A 19,214-nucleotide genomic window follows, 5' to 3' on the forward strand; every position below is an offset into this window, starting at 1 on the left:
TGGATTGGGGCCTGAGTAGACTGGTTTATTGCTGATCTGGTTGGATGGACAGTTGGATGTTTTAGCAGTTACATGCTGGGCACAGATCCCCACTCCCTGCACTTTCAAACCAGTTCAAATGGCTTAAGTATGATGTAACCTTAGAGCAGCAGATAACCACACACACACATTTCCTAATAGGGCAGAATACACAGGATAGTTATTACACCTCTGAACTTCACCTTCATCACTGTAAAATGGGTATGATAATGCCAGCTACCCCGCCAGTCTGTTGTGAGGCTCTAATGAGTGATAAAGGATGAGACTTAACCTTGTAGACTGGAAAACCCCGAAGTAGGCAGGAAACAGATATGACAGTATACAGCAGAGCAGTGCTTTATAATCGCAAAGATGTTCCCACTCCCCCGCCCCATGCAGGCAGAGTCCAGTGAGAGGAGTATGCTGCCTAGGGAGGAATGACCCAACTTCCTTTTGTGTTTCCATCTGTCAGTGGGAACTTCCTCCCTGCTCCAGGCATCCAAGGAAAAAGTAGGAGGTTACCATAGCAACATGGCAAGGGATTAGGGCTGAGAAGGCCTTTTGCCTAAGTCCAACTTTAATGATGATCAATGTTTTTAATTTTTGAATAGATACATCCATATGGTTCAAAAAACCTAAACTTACATAAAAAGTAATACAGTAAAAGCCTTTTTTTCCACCCTTGTGGCTGTGTACCCTGCCCTGTTCACCCCTTTTCCTAACAGAACCACTTTGGTTAATTTCATGTATATCCTTCCAGTATTTCTTTATGGTAACTGACACCTAGTGGGCACTTACTTTCTCCCAGGCAATCTTCTAATACATGTAATATTCTTTTACATGAGTTATCTCATTTAATCCTCATAACAACCCTATAGGATACGTGATGATATTAGGCCCCCATTTTGCAGAGGAGGAAACTAAGTCCAGAGGCTTCCAGTTGCTACTGCTGCTGAAGCAACTTACCCTGGTTCATTCAGTTAGTAGAGTCTGTCTCCAAAGTGCGAGTTCTTCACCACTAGTCATCTGCCTCCCTGTTAAGCGCAGGGGCAGGCAGCACAGGCTTTTTCAAGCATCTAGGCTGAGAGTGGGGGCACCTACGTTTTACTGCAGATACTACCCATCTCTGGTCGCTGGCTTCCCCGACTCTACAATGGACAAATCAGACTCAGCCCCTTCCGAAACCCCGGTATAGAAGACCCCAGCACTAATGCCTGCCCTCGCCCTCTCTGCTCTCTCCCCAGGACCGCCGCGAGAGCCTGCCCACCTCCCCGCCCTGGACGCCGGGTGCGTCCCGGCCCCCCAGCAGCTTGGACGGCTGGGTGAGCCCGGGACCATGGGAGCCGGGCCGAGGGAGCAGCATGAGCAGCCCCCCGCCGCTGCCGCCGCCGCCTCCACCGCCCATGTCCCCCTCGTGGAGCGAGCGCTCCGAATCCCCGATGCGACCTGAAACCGAGATGCGGCCCCCCAGCCGCCAACTGCAGGCGCTCCTGGCGCGAAATATCATCAACGCCGCCCGGCGCAAGAGCGCCTCCCCGCGGCCGGCCGGCGCCGAGAGCTTGCGGCCCTTCTCCCCGCCCAGGGCGCCGCCGCCGCCGCCGCCGCCGCCGCCGCGCATGCGCTCGCCGCAGCCCGCCCGGCCCGGCCCGGCCACCGCCCCCGGGGCCACGTTCGCCCCAATCCCGCGGAGCCCGCTGCCGGCCGGGCCCTCGCCCTGCGCCAGCCCCCGCAGCCCGCTGCCGGCGGCGCCCAGGCCCTTCCCCTACCGCCGCTCGCCCACGGACTCCGACGTGTCCGTCGACTCTGAGGACTCCGGGGCCAAGTCGCCCGGCATCCTTGGCTACAACATCTGTCCCCGCGGGTGGAACGGCAGCCTGAGGCTCAAACGTGGCAGCCTCCCCGCCGAGGCCTCCTGCACCACCTAATGCCTCCTCTGCCCCACCTCATCCCCACCCTGGGATGTCCAAGCCGGAAGAAAAATCAGGCTTCGGAGATCCCAGCACCAAGCCCCCAAGGGGTCTGGTCTCTTTGGACAGCCCTGGAGATAAGGGGTCAGAGAGAAGAGCTCTGGGCTTGAGGGTGCAGTAGTGATCCAAGCTTGGGTTCTAGCCTTAACTCTCTCATTCAGTCGTTCTGTGAACCTGGGCAAGACCCTTCCATGGTTGGACCCTCAGCTTTTGAATCTGTTTAATGGGGCTTTGGCCAAAGCAATCTCAAACTTCTTAACGCCCCCTCCCATCAACACACACACGCACACACACCTTGGAAGAGGCAGGGCATTGTGTATATGGACCCCTGGACTTGCTGCATTCCAGGCTGCCATACTCCTCCCTCCCTTCCTGGCTCTGCTCTCTGGAGTCTGGCAAATGAGGGGTGTGTTCAGAAGATCTTAGGCCTAAGTTCCCTGTCCAGTTCCTGGCTTGACCATCCGCCTCCCTGGCACCAAGTCCCAGGCAGGAGCAGCTGTTTTCCATCCCTTCCCAGACAAGCTCTATTTTTATCATGGTGACCTTTAGAGAGGTCTCCCAGGCCGGCTCAAGGTGCCCCTCTGGCTCCTCTGGAGAGAAGAGGCAGGAAGATTTCTCCTCCCAGACCCCTCTCATGCTTCTCTCCGCCCCAGCTCAGATGGCCCAGTGCATCTTCTATGCAGCCAGAGAAGAGTCAGTACGGCGATGATTTCCCCCAGGCCCAAGACTTGGCCCTCCAGGTTCCTCCAACCCACCTATTTCTTCTGGGTCCTTTCATGGCAGCCCTTTCAAACAAAGCTCAGCTCTTTCAGGGTTGATGTGGCGCTATCTATTATTCTATAGCTTTACCTGACAGCACTGAATTTGAGTTTGCCCATTTGGAAAGAGGGAGGCAAAGAGTTCCTTGTTATGGGACGTATGCAAGCAGTGGCCAGGATGCATAGAGGAGATTCTAGTAGGGAATGGATTGGCTCAGATGACCTCTGAGGGCTCTTCCAGTCCTGAAATGCATTCCATGGTATTAGGAAGGGAGGGAAAGTAGTGATGGAGGATTAGCTGGGCAGAATTCAGAGGCAGGTGAGCTTGGTGGGGGGTTAGAATGAGGGGTTAGACCAGTCAGCCTGTGTTTCTGCTTCCTTAGGAAGTACCCTACTCTTAGGTAACAAGCCCCAGTGTCCATATCATGCCCAGAGGAATGGGCACTGTTCTGCCCATCGCTTTCCCATTACTCTCTGGCCTAGCTAGTGCCTGGTGCCCAGTGACCTTAGGGGGCCTGGCTGCAGGCCCTCGCCTGTCCCTTAAACCTTGATGGCTCTGATTCCAATCCCCTGGAGGAACATGGGGAGGAATGTGGCTAAGTTCTATAGTTTCCAGAGTTGGCTGGTGGTGCCTTCTAGAGGTTCAGATACTAAATGCAGGGATGGGGGGCAAGGGGGTGAAGGGTGTTGTAATTGGCTGAGGATCAAAGGTGTCTAGGGGAAAGGATACCAGGATGTTGCCAAAGATGAGGGACAGTGTGGTTTGGGGTTAGGGGTAGACTTACCCATCAGGGTGTCGTTAGACCTGGAACCCTTAGGTAAGGCTAGAGAAAGCTGGGGTCAGGATGGCAGTCAGTGGGTGGGTTGGGTGCTTTGGAGTAAAGAAGTGATCCCAGAGGCTTCCTGAGGCCTAAGGATTGGGAATACAGGCCCTGTTGGTGGGAAGATGAGAGGGTGCTCCCGCTTAGTCAATGATGAGTGACACATTTACCAAAGTCCCCACCTGCTTTAGGGTCCCTTGTATCATGGAAGACGGGGGCTAAGGCCTCTTTCAGAGAAGAGACACTCTTAGGCCACTGGCTGATGCAGTGGCATAGAATATCTACTTTTACCTGCATTTCCACGAAGAGCCAGCAGGAGGCAGCTTTGAGAAGCTATAGTTCTGTTTGGCTGTTCTCTCCTATCACGGCCTTCTCCCCGAATCCTCTCCTGTAACCCTTTAGAGATCGCCTGTGTCCTGTCTCTTGCCTCCTGTAGAAATCGGCTCTGGCCCTAAATAAATGCTTCCTGCATCCTTCTGCCTCCTGGGTCTTTTTCAGCTGCATCTAAAGCCCTTCCCTTCTCCCCAACCATAGAACAGTCATAGGGACTTTGGGTGAATGAGAACATTTGACACACATGGGATGGGAGCTTGAAAAGTAGCAACCATGAGGAGAGAAAGGGAACAACAGAAAAACTCTGGGCCATAGAAGAAGTCATTGGGTTGAAGTCCTGGCCCTGTCATCTACTGGGTAAGCTCATTCCTTCTCCAGGCCTCAGTTTCCCTATCTGTGTCATGAGTGAGCTGGGCTAGGTGATGTCTCAGGGTGGTATTATCTAGGTCCTGACCACAAGATACTGACACTAGAGTGGGCAGGGCCGAGCTGGGTCAGAGCCCAGTGCTCTAGGGCTGCTTTCTCCTGGTAGGTCAGGACTCCAGGCAGAAGGAGAATCTCATGTCCAAGTCCAGGCAACCCTAGTGAGCTCAGGACCCAGACCATCAAGGGTGCTTCTCTCCTGATGAGGGTATCACTTGCTTAGAGAAGGGGATTGTGGCCCGACTTTTAGGTAAGGCCGATCAAGACTGCCCTCAGAACCTCCCTCACCTTCCTTTCTAGAAGCTCAAGGCTGGCGAGGGTACCTGAGGGGCAGGAAGCTAAGTACAAGTGGTCCACAGCAGAGTATGGGCTTCTGCCTAAGAAGGTGTCAGAAACATGCCCTTGGACAGTGTCCTGTCACAGGCACAGGTGCTCCCTGCCCTGGACCCACTGCATCCCTGCTGGCCCCACCCTTCCATGGGTGTGGTTAGTGCACCTCTGAACCCACCTTTATCTTCAGCTGGAACCTCTCCTGAACGCACTATCCCCCTGCCTCTTGCTGATCCCAGTCACCAGACACTTTAAACCAAGTTCATCCGAAACTGAATTCAGTATTCACCCCCCCACCACAATCTGCTCCTCCCGTTACCTTCATTAGTCTCTTGGCCAGACCTGAGAGTGGCCCTCTCCTCATCTCCCACATCGAGTCTCTCACCAGGACTTGGTGACTCCCCCAATCTCCCCTCAAGTCCCTCTCCTCCTCTGCATGCCCTCTGTCCCTCCCCTGACCACAGTAAGTCCTGACTCCAGTCTAGCTCCCCCTCCCCCATTTTCCACATGGCAGCCAGAGATGTCTTCAGAAAATACCAATCTGACAACTCCATTCCACCGCTTTAAACTTCAACGACTATAAAGCACATTTGCCTTTTGAAAAGCCTGCGGTGATCTGGCCCCTGCCCATCTGTCTAGCCTCATCTATCAGCACCGGCCCTCCTCCCCCCAGTTCGGGCTCTACTGGTTGACCCCCTACCATCCTTATACATGACGTGGCCTCTGCCTGCAATTCCTGTGCCTTCTCTCTGCCCAGTGAACTCCCACTCATCCTTCAAGGCCCAGCTCAAATGTCTCCTCCTCTGGGAAGACTTCCCCACCCCAAGGCCGAGTTGGTGCAACCCTCCCCTGGGCACTCCCAGAGCATTTCCCATGATGCATCTGAAAGTCTTGTTTACGGGTCTGACTCGGGCCTGGCTGAGCTCATTGAGTACAGAGTCCTGCCTTATTTATTTTCAGTTCATAGAGAGAGGCTCAGAGAATGTGAGAAGGTGGGAAGGCGGGAGAGAAGAAGGAAGCAGAAGGAAGAAAGGAAGGAAAGAAGGAATGAGTAAGTCAAAGATATCGGAGGACAGTTCATTCATGCATTCACGCATCCATCCATCATCCATCCATTCATTCCACAAATATAGATTGCATTCCTACCAGGCCATATTCTAGGCACTAAGGATACAATTAGCAAGCTCAAGTGACTGGCGACTGACTCTCAGCATTTCCAGGTGACTTTGGTGTGTGCATATGAATGTGTGTGTGTGTGTGTGTGTGTGTGTGTGTGCAAACCCTTCTGTTGGCAAGGGCCTGCTGCTGGGGCACCTGTCTTCCCTGGGGCCTGGTACTTTTAGCATCTGTCCCTGGATCCTGTTGCAGCCCGAAATAAGGCTGTGAGCCATGACAAGGCTGAGGCCAGAGCTGGCTGCAGGGCACTCTGCTCCCTGACTGCCTGACTGCTGTAAGGACACCGACCACTCAGCTCTCAGCTTCCTGACAAAGGTGTCATCTTGAGGGTCTGACACTCCCTCTGCCCACTGTGGTCCCATCTCTCAGGTACCAGGTTCCTAGGGGAGCTTGAGGAGCTGTGGGGAGTGGGCGGAGATGAGCCAATTCCCAGAGCCCCTTCTCCTCCAAGCAGAGGAAGAGCCCTGCAGAGGGTCTGGGGTGTGTGGGGCTTCAAGGAAGCCTAAATCCTGACTTGGGAAGGGAGGGAGTCTAAGCCCGAGGTTACTCCAGATTAAATGGGGAGGGGGTGGCCAGGATTCAAGATGGGGGATAGGTAATGGCACTCCTCAGGACTCCAAGGTCTTGAGTCAGTAGAGGGAAGCAGGGTCCATGTCTGGAAAGTGAGGGGCCCTTCCTAATGTCTGTGAATTTCTGGAAGGGGAGTGTTTATCAAGAAACAGCCCTTTGGACTGTGTAGTCCTCAGTGGTCCCGGCCGGAGCACTCTGGATCATCTCATGACCCTCACCCCAAAGGCATGCGGATGTGGTCATATCTGCATCCACTTTTAGGGGGCTTGTGGATGCCCTGAAGCCCATCCATGGATCCCCATGGTCTAGCCCAACGTCCTATGTTACAGAGAGGGGAACTGAGTCACAGAGCTGAGCGGCTGCTCACGGTTGCAGAGAAAGTCAGGGACACCGATTAGATTCCAGGTCACCCAGCACAGTGCCCACTGACCTGGGTGTGGGGCATACAGATGGAGGCAGATTGTTTTTCTTAAGGAAGGAATACAGAAACACCTGGAAGCAAAGCAGAGGGGCACAGGGGAGCATAACCGGTCAGGGGGCTCAAGGGTCTGCCTTCTCTCTTGGGGGCAAGTTAGGGGATCTGGACTTGGGACCTGCAGGGTTCTCTGGGTCTCTCGACATCATTTTATTTGTAAATCTCCTCCAAGATTCCTAGAAAGTGCCATTGGATGCAAATGGGGGGATGCAGGAGGAGGGAGAGAAGGGGCAAGGAGGAAGAGAGCACCATGGGGTACTAGACTTACCGGGGTGATCACTTCGTAAGTTACATAAATGTCTAATCACTATGTTGTACAACTGAAACTAATATAATATTATATGTCAACGGTAACTGAAAAGTTTTAAAAATTATATTTTTAAAAATAGAAGAGAGAACCATGTAAATTAGCTCAGGGATGAGGGTAGAGGGAGGGGGTGATGTTTTTCTCAGCTTCCTTGGACCAGCCTGTGCCCTCAAGCCTCGGGGCCAAGTACTGGGGACCAGAGGGGAGGGCCTGTCTTGCAGACCCCAGTGTCACCCCAGCCTATCCACCCATATCCCCTCTCCCCCGGACGTAAACCTCCAACCTTTCTCAGACACTGATCAGACCTCACCTGAGGCAGTGGACGCAAACAGTCTGAGACCCCCAGCTGCCCCACCCCTAATCCCAGAGAGCACGGCCTGAGAAGGGTGCTTCTCCAGCTGCATGGAAGCGTCAAGCATCTCCCTCGCCCTCCCTGGGCCACAGGCTCCTTCTCTGTATGAAGAGACCTCAAAGGCCGTTCAGAGAACCCTGGCCTGAGACTTTGAGGTGGAACAAGGCTGTTGAGGGCTGGAGCGGAGTGGACCGAGGCCTGGGAGGAGGTGTGAGGAGGAGTGGAGGCAGCCTGGCCCATGTGCGGACCATTTCCCCCACAGGATGATCCCCAAGGAGCAGAAGGAGCCAGTGATGGCTGCCGTGGGGGACCAAGCGGGACCAGGTAAGGTGGCCCCCGCTCTTGCGCATTCCTCAGACCCCATCCTTTCTAAGTCCCACCGTGTGGCCCCTCAGGCCTGCTGTCCCCAGGCCTAGGCAAACAGGTGTGAGTTCCAGGCCAGCCTGAGGGAGTACCTGGGGAATCTGCCACCTGGGCTGGGAAGCTTCCTGAAGCACTGGGAGGGGCTTGCCCCCATGTCCTCTCACCTAGGAGCTGAGGTTGAGTGCCCTAGCCGGGCCCTGGCCCCAGCCAAGTCCTCACCTCAGCTCCGAACTGAGCTATGCGGGCTCTGGCCCCAGACCCAGCCCTAACTGCGGCCCCAAACGCCCCGCACACTTGTCCTTGCTGACGGAAACTGTGGGTCTCACCGACCCCCAGGGCTAGAGACAAGGGGTGGGGGGAGAGTGGGGCAGGGTGGCAAAAGCAGGCTACCCAATGTGCCTCGAACCATTTCACTTAACAGCCAACTCATCCGATGAACAAATCCTCTAAAATACATGTTTATCAACTTTATAAAACCTCTTCTGGAACTTTTGGCATAATTTCGGAGTCTGTTTATTTGGCCTACTTTAAAGCATTTCAAGTATTTTAAAAACAAATTCAACTAAGTCAGGACTCTCCAACTTTTGTGTGAATCATAGTGACACGGCGTTGTTGGTTAAAATACACATTCCCAGCGTCCACCCCAGGGATGCTGATTCCGCGGACCTGGGGAGGGGCCGTCCATTCGCCTTTTAGGGAAGCACAGGTGCTTCTGACACAGGTGGACAGGGAACCGAGGGAGCTCGGATAACCCTTGCCTCAGGGCACTGCTACAGCGTTGCCTCAGTCAGAGTTCTAAGAAGCATTTAATCAAGTTGCATGACTGTATATGTGAGTTGTCCTTTTAACCTATCCTGTGTGTTCTTGCCTCCTTTTGTTGGAGTCAAGTTTCTTTGTTTTTCCATTTCATGATTTTGTGTGCTAAAATATGCAAACTTTGGAAGGTGTTGATATTCTAACTAGAAGAAATCAGGCAATGCCTTCTCTCTTCTTGTGTCTAAGTAATTAATTAATTATAGACCCTTGAATATTGACACACATCATTTATGCCAGACTGGAAATGAATAAATTATTGACTATTGCTAGGGTTTTAATTAAAGACAATTTTGAAACTGAAGAAGGTAGAAAGAAAAATCATCTCCTGGTCTCACCACCAAAAGACAGCCATTGTAAAGTAATAATAATAAAAATACTTACTATTACCACGTGACAGATACTGTGCTAAGAGCTTTTACGCTTATGCCAGACTGCTTACTTAACCATAACCCTCACAACAACTCTGTAAGTTAGACATTATTATCCCTATTTTGCAGATGAGAAAACGGAGGCTCAGAGGAGCTAGGTGGTCACACATCTAGTAGGTGGTAGAGCTGAGATTCCACTCCAGATTTTTGTCTCCAGAGCTGCTTCTTTATTGTTATACACATGATACATCGTTTTATAAACTATTCAGACAAAACAGACATGAATGACTCTGAAAGCGAAAGTTCCTCATAATGGAAGCATCTGGAGATAACCACTGCTCACATATTTGGGTCAATCCTTCTGTTCATATATATTTATATAAATGGATATACATCCACGTGGGCTAAAGACTATACACTGTGTTCTTCAGCTTAAATTTTTTTTCCCTTAGCAGCATACTATGATTTAGCTCACTGCCTCTCCTCCCCTTGCTCCTTAGTATGTACTATGTTATATACATTTATATTCACACACACATACACACGCAGACACCCTGATGGTGGTCATAAGGGCTATCCTCAGGTTGGGACCCTTAAGAGCAGAGCTTGAGGATTCTCGAGCAAGTGGCTTATTGACGTCACGCTCTCGAAGGGAAGTGACATAAGCAGGACTGCGCAGGGGAAATTGTTAAGCAAAGATGTGGGCTCAGCTGTAGCTGAGGTTCAATCTGACCCTGTGAAGCCTCCAGAACATGAATTACTCCATAGAATTCATCCCATCTTCAACAAGGGCGCCGGCCACGTCTGTCCACCTGGGCAGTCCTCTGAGGAAGGTGGAAGTTTTGGACGGCTAGCCACTGATAAAGGGCATCTGGACAGCATGCACCATAAGACTGATCCCCAGTTTTCACAAATTGAAACCTCACTGTAATAAACATCCTTGTATGAATGTCTTCAGGCATGTTTATTCAATTTTTCTCCCCAAGAATGGGTGCTTAGAAATAGAATTGCTTAGTCAAATAGGTTTTATCTATAGCTTTTCTCTTTTCTTTAAATATTGAGCTCAGTTCATCCAGATAGGATTTGAGAATACAATGCCGGGAGAATTTTATATGTATTTACATATAAATAGTCTTTTATATTTTTTAAGTATGCAGCACATTTTCTTGTTTAAAAGAAAAAAAAAACAGTGCACACAATTTCCAGCCCTCGTCCTCCCATGTCCCATAAGTCATCACTGCTAACAGGCATGTCTCCTTGCAGATTTGCAGTATGGCATAAACATATATTAATGGTTTAAAATATATGAATGGGACCTTAGAATACAGATTCTTCTGAAACTTACTTTCCCCCCCTTTTAACCTACAGTGGATTTCTTTCTGTTCCTGGAAGGCACTTTCTCTATATTTGCTGAAAGAATGAACAGAAACATCAACCTCCTTTTTGAAAAGGCTGTGTAGGAGTCCACAGGATGGAGTCACAGCACCTGAATGGCCTCAGGGCCGCCTGGTGTCCACCTCCATCTCCCTGACTCATTCCCTCTCCCACACTATTCTCTTAGACAACTTCAGAAACCTCTCTCCTCAAACCTCCCCTACTTCCTTCCCCATCTTCATTCTCAGCTAATGACCTTGCTTCTTCTTTCACTGAGAGAAGTCAAGTCACCAAAGAGACTGTCTGCAGGGCTGCCCCCTGCATGCACATCAGTCCACTTGCTTGCCCCTGTGTCCACGCTTTCAGTTTTCCTTCTGATGTGGTACACTCTCCCTGCCCCTGTCTGAAGCCAACCCTTCTAGATGGGCACCAGATGCCCTCCCCTCCCCTCTCTCCTGCTCAAGGACACTCCTTCAGTCATTCTCCGTCTCGATTGCATTGTCAAATTTTCCCATGATCAGCTAACAAACATGCTGTTATTTCTCCCTCTTTAAAAACAAACATGCACTTAATACCACTGAACTGCACACTGAAAAACAGTTAAGATGATCAATTTTGTTTATGTGTATTTTACCACAATATAAAAAGTTTTCAAACAAACACGAGAAAAACAAACAAGCAAACAACAAAATCCCTCTGATTCCCCAGCTGCCTCTAGCCATGGTCCTTTAGAGCAGTTCCTCAAAGCAGTTGTCTCTACTTTCTTCCCTTCCTCTCGTTTTCTCTTCTTCTCATTTTTATTTAGGCCAATTCCAGACACACACAAATGTAGAGTGCCAAAGCCCCATGGTTCCCCTCTTATTCCTGGAATCCAAAGCAAATCCCAAAGAGCATGTGATTTCATGTCCTGAATACTTCCAAGTACACCAGAAATAATAAAAAGCACATTTCCTTATACCACAAAGATATTAGTAAAATGAACAAAATTAGCAATATTGATTGAATACTATCTAATAACCAGTCCCATAGTCAACTTTCTCCAATTTTCTAGTTTGTTTTAAAGAAAATCCAAAGAGGGCCATTGTTTTTATTTGGTTGCTATGTCTCTTAAGTCTCCTTTAATCTAAAATGCACCCTCCCTTTTTCTCATGTCATTCACTCCTTTGAAGACACCAGGCCAGTTGCCCTGTAGAATGTCCCACATCCTAGAGTTGGCTCATTGCTTCCTGGTGGTGTGGTTAAATTGTCCCTCTGTCCTTTTCTCTTGATTCCTTTCCAATAAGACTTTCACACCCAAACACTCCACAGCAACTGCTTTGGTGAAGATCACCAATAGTAACGGCACGTTACTAAATATTGTGGTCAATTTAGCCCTCATCTTACTTGACACATCAGCAACATTTGACGGTGTTGATCACGCCACCCTCCCTGAAATGCTTTTATCATTTGGTTTCCAGGATACCACACTCTAGATTTTCTCCTGCTTCATTGGGTGCTCCTTCCTAGACTCCAGGACTGGTTCCTCATCTGTCTAAATGTGGAGGCCCTGGCTACCAACCTGCTATATTCCTAACTATAAGAAATAAACGTAATAGTTTTCACTGAAGGAAACGTGGACAAACAACAAATACCATTTATATGCCTGCGATGCCTCAATTTTTATCTTAGGTCAGTTTTCTCCCATGAACACAAGACTCACATATCCAGCTCACAAGACTCACATATCCAGCTCCCTCCTTGGCATCTCCACTTGGATTTCTACAAGGCTCTTCAAACCTTATTTGACCAGTTTTGAAGAAAATTAAGGGGCTTTGAATGTGGACTTGGCATGATATAAAACAAAAATTGGTCCACTTGGAAAGGTGGAGATCTTTAATTGATAAAAGAAGTTACAAAGCATGTAGGCTATGACTTCATTTTGGTTAAAAACTCATATATAAATATTTAGTCATTGGAAAAGATAGGAAAGGATATACACTAAGGTGTTAATAATGGCGATCTCTGAGTGGTAGAAAAGGGTATTCTTCTTTTCTTTCTCTCTTATAGCTGTGTTTTCTAACGTTTTTTAATACATATAGATAATGTTTTATAATAATAAGAGGCTATTTTAAAAGTAAAAGAACACACGTCTGAAGCCGAACTCCTGATCTTTCCCCACACCTTCTCCTCCAGCCTGTCCATCTCAGGGAGTGGCTGCTCCATCTTTCCGGTGCCTCAGGCCAGAAAGCCTCCACTTCTCTCTCTCTTTAATGCCCCACATCCATTGCTTACCTTTAAAAGACATCTAGAATCTGATAATTTCTTACAACCTCCACCACCGTGGACAAAGAGCTGCACCGGAAATTCATGGAAGAAATACAAATGGCCAAAGAATATCTAGAACAGTGCTCAATTTCACTGAGTGTCAAACACATGCAAATTAAACTCGGAGGTGTCATTTCTGCCCACCAGGTGGGCAACACGTCCACTGAATGATGACACCTGGTGTTGACACAAGTGGGAGAAGCCAGTATACTCACACACAGTGGACAGTGCTGTGAGGAGGTCCCCTTAGAGGTGGCTCCGAATACCCTACGGGTAAGGTCATAAGGGCTCGCTCTGGCCTCTCCCCACAGTCCCTTTGCTGGATCTGGGCAAGAAGCTGAGTGTGCCCCAGGATTTGATGATGGAGGAGCTATCCCTACGTAAACAACAAGAGGATCCTCCTCTTCCAGAAGAGGCAACGCCGCGTGCAGAAATTCACCTTGAGTTGGCAGCCAGCCAGCGGGCGCGTGAGTAAGACCCCCATTGTGCTCACAAGGAAACTGAGGCCCAGAGAGGGCCAGTGGTTAGCCTAAAGCCAACCATGAGCTGCGTGAGCACCTCTGGCCCCTGAGAGTCCCTCAAGCTCCAGCTACGGAAGGCTGAGCCCCTGCCTTGCTGTGTGATCCTAGAAAAGTGTTAAACCTCTTTAGGCATCTCTCCTCAGATACAAAACATAAAGTGGATTGGGCAGGATGAGCTTCAGAGGGAAGGGGTTCTGGCTCCTACAAGGGCTGAAGAACAGTCATACGCTCTGGACGAGCAGGATTTAGATTAGACTTGACCTAAGATGGAAAACTCAGAATGCCTTTTTCCCTTCTCACTGGAAGAAGGAAAAGGCCATGGGAACAGTCTAGTCTGCTGGGAGAGAAGAAAGGAGGCAGGAATGGTTTGTCCCTAGGCTTCAAAAAGGCAGCAAGACTTCTAAGGAACTCAGGCCATTGCATCCATGCTCCACACAATTTCTGGATGAGACAGGAGGGCGACTGAGAAGGAGCAAAGGGTCAGAATAATAAAGGTGACAAACACCTACCTTTGCTATGTGCCTAAGACAGTGCTAAGTGCTTTCACATGTATCATCTCTATTAATGCTCAAAAGTGATATTATCATCATTATCTCAGTTTTACAAGAGCGAAACTGAGGCTCAGGAAGGTTGAAGGGTCAATATTATTATAGCAACTAACAGATAGAACATCTCTGTCAGCGCAAGGGGTTTAGAGTTCTACACTATTAACTCATAACCTGCAACATCGCTGGGAAGTGGGCGCTTAGGATCTTGTGCACCCCCCTTTTTTGTGGAGGGTAATCCCTGGCCTTTGCCGAACTGAACCTCCCTGCGGTTTGTCTGACCCCCACAAATGGTGGCCGGGAAGGCGGCTGGAAACGGTGAAGGGAAACCCTACAGGAGGGGAAGCTGGGGAAAGGGGCCTGGCGGCTCGAAGACAACAAGCCCGCCCGTGTCCAGGTTGCCAACGGCCCGGAGGAGAGCTACGGCTCCCACTCCACACCTTCCATACTTCTCCCGGGGTCCCCGAGGACGCCCAGCCCGCAGCTTCCCAGGCGGAGCGCGTCCGCAGCGCCAGCGCCCTGGCGCCAGGTAAGTGGCCTCCCCGGGGCCCGGGACCAGAGCTGGGGGACCGGAGCGTGGGAGAGCCCCCCCCCCCCCCCGCCCGTTCACAAACATACACACCCTCCACGGACCTAACACAAGCCCAAGGAGAAGCAGCCACACAACCCAGGGTACACAGCGAGCCCTAGTTCCAGCCAAGACCAGAACCTGCGTCCCAACTCGTGATTGCCCTGCTCCAGTCCTTTTGTTTCCAGGGAGGGGGAAGGGTCCTCTTTGCTGGAGCAACTTTGGCGTCACCCCCTCCCCATTCTCGGCTCCAGTCTTCCCTCCCCCCAGCCTCATCCCAGGGGTGGACGTGGGAGTGGGGCCGAGGGAGAAAGGAACCCAGGCCCCTTCCCGCCCACCTCCTACGCGCCCTGCTCCACCTCCAGGCTATGCCGAGCCACTCAAGAGCGTCCCGCCGGAGAAGTTCAACCACACGGTCATCCCCAAGGGCTACCGCTCCCCGTGGCAGGATTTCATCAGCTACCGGGACTACCAGAGCGATGGCCGAAGTCACACCCCTAGCCCCGCTGAGTACCGAAATTTCAACAAGTAAGGCGGCAGACAGCGTGGGGAGAGAGAGCCCGAGGGTACGGGGTGCGCAGGAGCCAGTCACAACCAAGGCAGGAGCTGCATTTCTTGAGCACTTTCTACATGACAGGCTCTATCTGAACACTTTACAAACGTTTAGTGAGCTCTTGCTGGAATCTAATAAAACGCTTGCCTCAGCACATAGTAGGTGCTCAATAAATGCACAGGGAATAAGTGGGTGAATGTGTCACACATCTTGTTGGATCCTCCCCACAACAGGGTGGTTGGTGGAGGTGCTACGATTTTTCTTATTCTGTTGGTGAAGAGACCACTCAGGATTATCAACCTGCCCAAAGTTCCAAAGCAAGGAAGCAGCGGCAGGGCTGGGGTCCAAGTCTGGGTTTGTCTGACTCCTGAGCCGGGTTTCTTGTTCTCTATCACTGCTGTGTGCCACGTCTTTGATGGACATTGAGGTGCACGTCCTTCCCTGGGTGGGGGCCCCAGATCTCACCAGTCCTAGACTAGCTTAGTCTTTCTTCACTGGTCTGGAAGAGGCCTAGAAAGTGGCTTTGAGGCTGTAGCATAGTGAGGAGTGGCAGTGAAACGCTGCACACCCGAGGTGAGAGCCACAGAGTGGCTCCTGCTGCTTAGAGCATGGGGCCTCAACGTGGGCTTAAATGCAGACTCCTTACCTGGCTATGTGGCCTCAGGGGAAGTCACTTAACCTCTCGGAGCCTCCATTTCCCCATCTGTACAATGAAACTATTACAGGATCTACTTCCTAAGGTTGTTGTGAGGATGGCATAAAGAGCCACAGGCAAAGTTTCTGGCAAGCTCTTAATATTAACAGTAGCTGCTATCATTATTGTTTACAGGCGGATATGAAGGTGATAGCTAGAAAAGCTGCTAGAGGAGACTTGAAAGGGATAAATTTAACATCCTGCCCTAGGGGCCAGAAAACAAATTGTAGAAGTCAAGACAGGAGCTTGGCACTTGGAGGAAGGCCTTGGGCTGGGGGTTGGATTTCAACTGCAGTTGGCTTCCTCAGTCTGATGCTATTTCTGAAAAATGCTCCTCTGGCTTGGACTGCATTTGGTGTGGAAGTGCAGGGTCCACAGAGAGGAGGCCACAGTCCAACTCTTCTGGCACCTGCTCAGACCACACGTGGAGACTGTGTCTGTCTGACAAAGATAGACGGATGGCCGCCAGGGCCTGGCTGGGTCTGGAGACCAGGCCCTCTGAGGGAGGGCTGAAGGATTAGGGACGATGGGCCTTGAGAAGACTGTTCAGGAGGGACATGACTGCCTTCATACAGCTCATAGCCACGGAGGGCCCTGACGGAAAGAACTGCACTCAACAGGCTGTGTGAGCCATGAGCCATTGGGGTTTACCGCCGGGCAGGCCTGTGCTTTCTCACCTACTGGGGCCCTCAGACCCTGCCTGCCCAGCTATTTAAAATCCTCACTCAGCATTTACTCCTGGCAGCCAGCTCGGATCGCAACCCCATCCATCTTACACCTCAAGTAAGACAGGCTGAGGCCCAGTCCCATGAGCAAAAGGAGGGTCTTAGGGAGCCCTGAGCCCAGAAGCCTTCTGGGGCAGAAGGGTGAACTGAGGCAGACTGAGGAGGAAGAGCAGCGTTGGTGGCCAAGCTGTGTTCAGGATCCAGGGCTCTGGGCTCTTAGTCAAGGGCCCAACTGTGAGGCTTGCTCAGCTTGGAAACTGCCCAGCCTGTTCTCATGGGGCCTGGCTGTTGCCGCCAAAGCTGGGGTGGTCCAGGCAGAAACCCTGTCCTCGCTGGAACCCAGGCCCTGGCCCTAAGGTTCGCCTCTCTACCGCAGGGGCAAGCACCCCCATTTCCCCATTGGTCCCAGGCTGTGGGGAAAACATGACATGAGCCATGCTTTTCATTTTTCTTAAAATATAAAAGGAGTTTTAAATTGTATACTTAATATTCTCTTAAAACAAACGAACTAGGCAACTACAGATAAAGGTAGGGTTCCTTTGTTCACCGTCCTCAATCCTAGTTCCCTCCCAAAGGCAACACTGTTGTCAGGCTGGTGTGTAGGTTTTCAGAACATTTCTATGGGCAGCTCCGTACCTATAGGAGATTCAGCATTGTTTTCTGTGTATGTGTTTTTAATACTTTGCATTTCTTTCTGTAATGTGCTTGCTTTTTTCATTCAACATTATTCTCTTAAAACCTACTTTACTTAATACATAGATTTTTTTCCCTTTTAAGCTGCTGCATAATATTCCATCATTTGCATATACATCTGTCGTGTCCATTCCTCTGCCAGTGGACAATGGGTTGTTTCTGGTTTGGCACTAATCCTTGCTCACATCTGCTTCCTGTGCATACACACACACGTTTCCCTAAGCCATATGCTGGCAGGTGGAGTTGCTGGTTGACAGTTTGCACATTTTCAGGTTAAAAAGATCCTGCCACGTTTTCCCTCAAGGAAGCAGGACCAGTGTACCCTCCAAACAGCAGGATATGAATGAAACTTTGCCCATTATCGAATTGTTTCTTCTTGCCAGTCGTATGGGTGAGAAATGGCATGTGTGTTGTCATCTGTACTTCCCTGCTTCTCCATGCTCTGTGTAATCTTCCCTTCTCTCTCCAGTTTGCAGTACACTGTTCTAAGAGGAGATAACAAGAGGAAGGAAACACTATTCAACTCTACTCCCTCCTCGCACTTAGGGAGAATCTAGAGTTTTGCCTACGACAAGCCAATTCTAACGCTGAAAAATTTCACTCCAATTTCTAAACAACAAGCCATCCTGACCAGATGCAGAGCTGGAGAAACCTGTTAAAGATAGTACAAAAGCTTGCTGTACAGAAGGGGAAACTGAGGCCCACGGAGAGGCAGGGATGGGGCTCCACACGGTGACCCGCATGTCAGTATTCTGGCCATTCCTGTCCCATCATTCCCACCTCTCCTGCTGCTCTTCTTTCCCCAGGACCCCCGGTGCCCTTTGGAGGAGCCCTGGTGGGGGAAACCATGCCCAGGGCAGGCACCCCCTTTGTCCCGGAGCTCATCAGTGGCTTGGAACTCCTCCGCCTCAGACCTAACTTCAACAGAGTGGCCCAGGGCTGGGTCCGCAACCTCCCGGAGTCTGAGGAGCTGTAACCCCAGCCTGAATCTTCAATTCCCCGATCGCAGACTTCGGGGAACATCTGGAGCCAAGACTTGTGAACAGCACTTCACAGTATATGAAGGGCCTTCACACACAAAACCTATTGCAAGTGGCCTCAAAGGTCACAAAGTTCAGTAGTCCTTAAATGTGGTGTTTAGAAAGCTTTTCCTTTTACTGAGATGCAGCTGGTCTTTATCTATTCATGCTCTAAACATTTACTAAGAACCTACTATGTGCTAGACACTGTGACAGGGAGGGGCCCAGGCCCTGGCCTAGAGTAGGAAAAGACAGCAGGGCAGATTTGTAAAGCAGTCAATTACCTTAATTTTCCCTACAGCATGCTAACTGGCAACTGAGGAACAAAGTGCTGTGAGGCAGAGGAGGGGGTCTGTAACCCGGGGTGTGGGGTTGGGATCCCAGGAAGCTTCCCAGAGGAGTAAGAGTCCGTCAAGGGAAGAGCGTGTGATGGGGAGGGCATTCCTAGTGAGTCAAGCCGTGTGTGCGGGGAAGATGCCGAGCGTAGGTGCAGGGATGCTGGAGAAGGCAGGCGGCTGTGGGAGAGGAGTCGGGGACTGCAGAGGGCCAGGTTGGGTGGGCTGCACTGAGACGATTGACGAAATTCTTAAGCTGGGGAGTGAAGGGTCTGTTTAGTTGCTATGTGGGGCAGATTGGAAAGTAAGGCAGGAAGCCAGGAAGCCTTGAAGGAACAGGCTTGGGCATGGGGATGGAAAGACTGCGCACCCTCTTCTGGAGGAAGGCCTCGGCCTGGGTGTTGGATTCAACTGCAGGCGGCTTCCTCAGTCTGATGCTATTTCTGAAAAATGCTCCTCTGGCTTGGACTGCATTTGGTGTGGAAGTGCAGGGTCCAGACAGAAGAGGGCAGAGGCAAAGGGGGGCACTTATAAAGAACCTTCCCACCTCCTTCTGCCTGCCGTTCTGAGCAGGCCCTGAAGTAGAGCTTGCCCTAGTCCTCAGGAGTAGTTCGGGGCTCTACTCCAGCTCCCTAGGAAGAGGAGAGAAAGGAACGCCTCTCAGTGCCGGTGGTGATGGTGGTGGTGGTGGTGATGGTGACAGCTGCTTTTTCTACTGGGTGCCTCAGTGCTCAGGCTGGTAGTAGGTTCTCTACAAGTCCTATTTCTAATTTCCAGTACAACCCTAAGAGAAAGGTATTGCCCCA

The 19,214-nt window shown here is 50.7% G+C and overlaps 2 protein-coding genes across 11 annotated transcripts in view; both read left to right on the top strand.

Moving 5' to 3' along the window:
• SYNPO (synaptopodin) overlaps positions 1-4,043 on the top strand; it is a 63,249-nt gene extending 59,206 nt beyond the window's left edge. For all 10 annotated transcript variants that reach the window (XM_033096016.1, XM_033096019.1, XM_033096018.1 and 7 more), the window contains one exon: positions 1,263-4,043. In XM_033096016.1, coding sequence (XP_032951907.1) covers positions 1,263-1,943 — 681 coding nt within the window. In that variant the 3' untranslated portion in view covers positions 1,944-4,043. The remainder of the gene's footprint in view (positions 1-1,262) is intronic.
• A 1,989-nt stretch (positions 4,044-6,032) lies between these two features.
• MYOZ3 (myozenin 3) lies at positions 6,033-19,086 on the top strand. The gene is given in 8 exon segments (XM_033095646.1): positions 6,033-6,195; positions 7,793-7,854; positions 13,067-13,137; positions 13,139-13,193; positions 13,196-13,221; positions 14,219-14,350; positions 14,755-14,917; positions 17,861-19,086. Coding segments are annotated over 7 exon segments (678 nt in total). The 5' UTR covers positions 6,033-6,195; position 7,793; the 3' UTR covers positions 18,031-19,086.
• The last annotated feature ends 128 nt before the right edge of the window (positions 19,087-19,214 follow it).

The sequence above is a fragment of the Rhinolophus ferrumequinum genome, chromosome 24 (genome assembly GCF_004115265.2).
Source record: "Rhinolophus ferrumequinum isolate MPI-CBG mRhiFer1 chromosome 24, mRhiFer1_v1.p, whole genome shotgun sequence".
NCBI lineage: Eukaryota > Metazoa > Chordata > Mammalia > Chiroptera > Rhinolophidae > Rhinolophus > Rhinolophus ferrumequinum.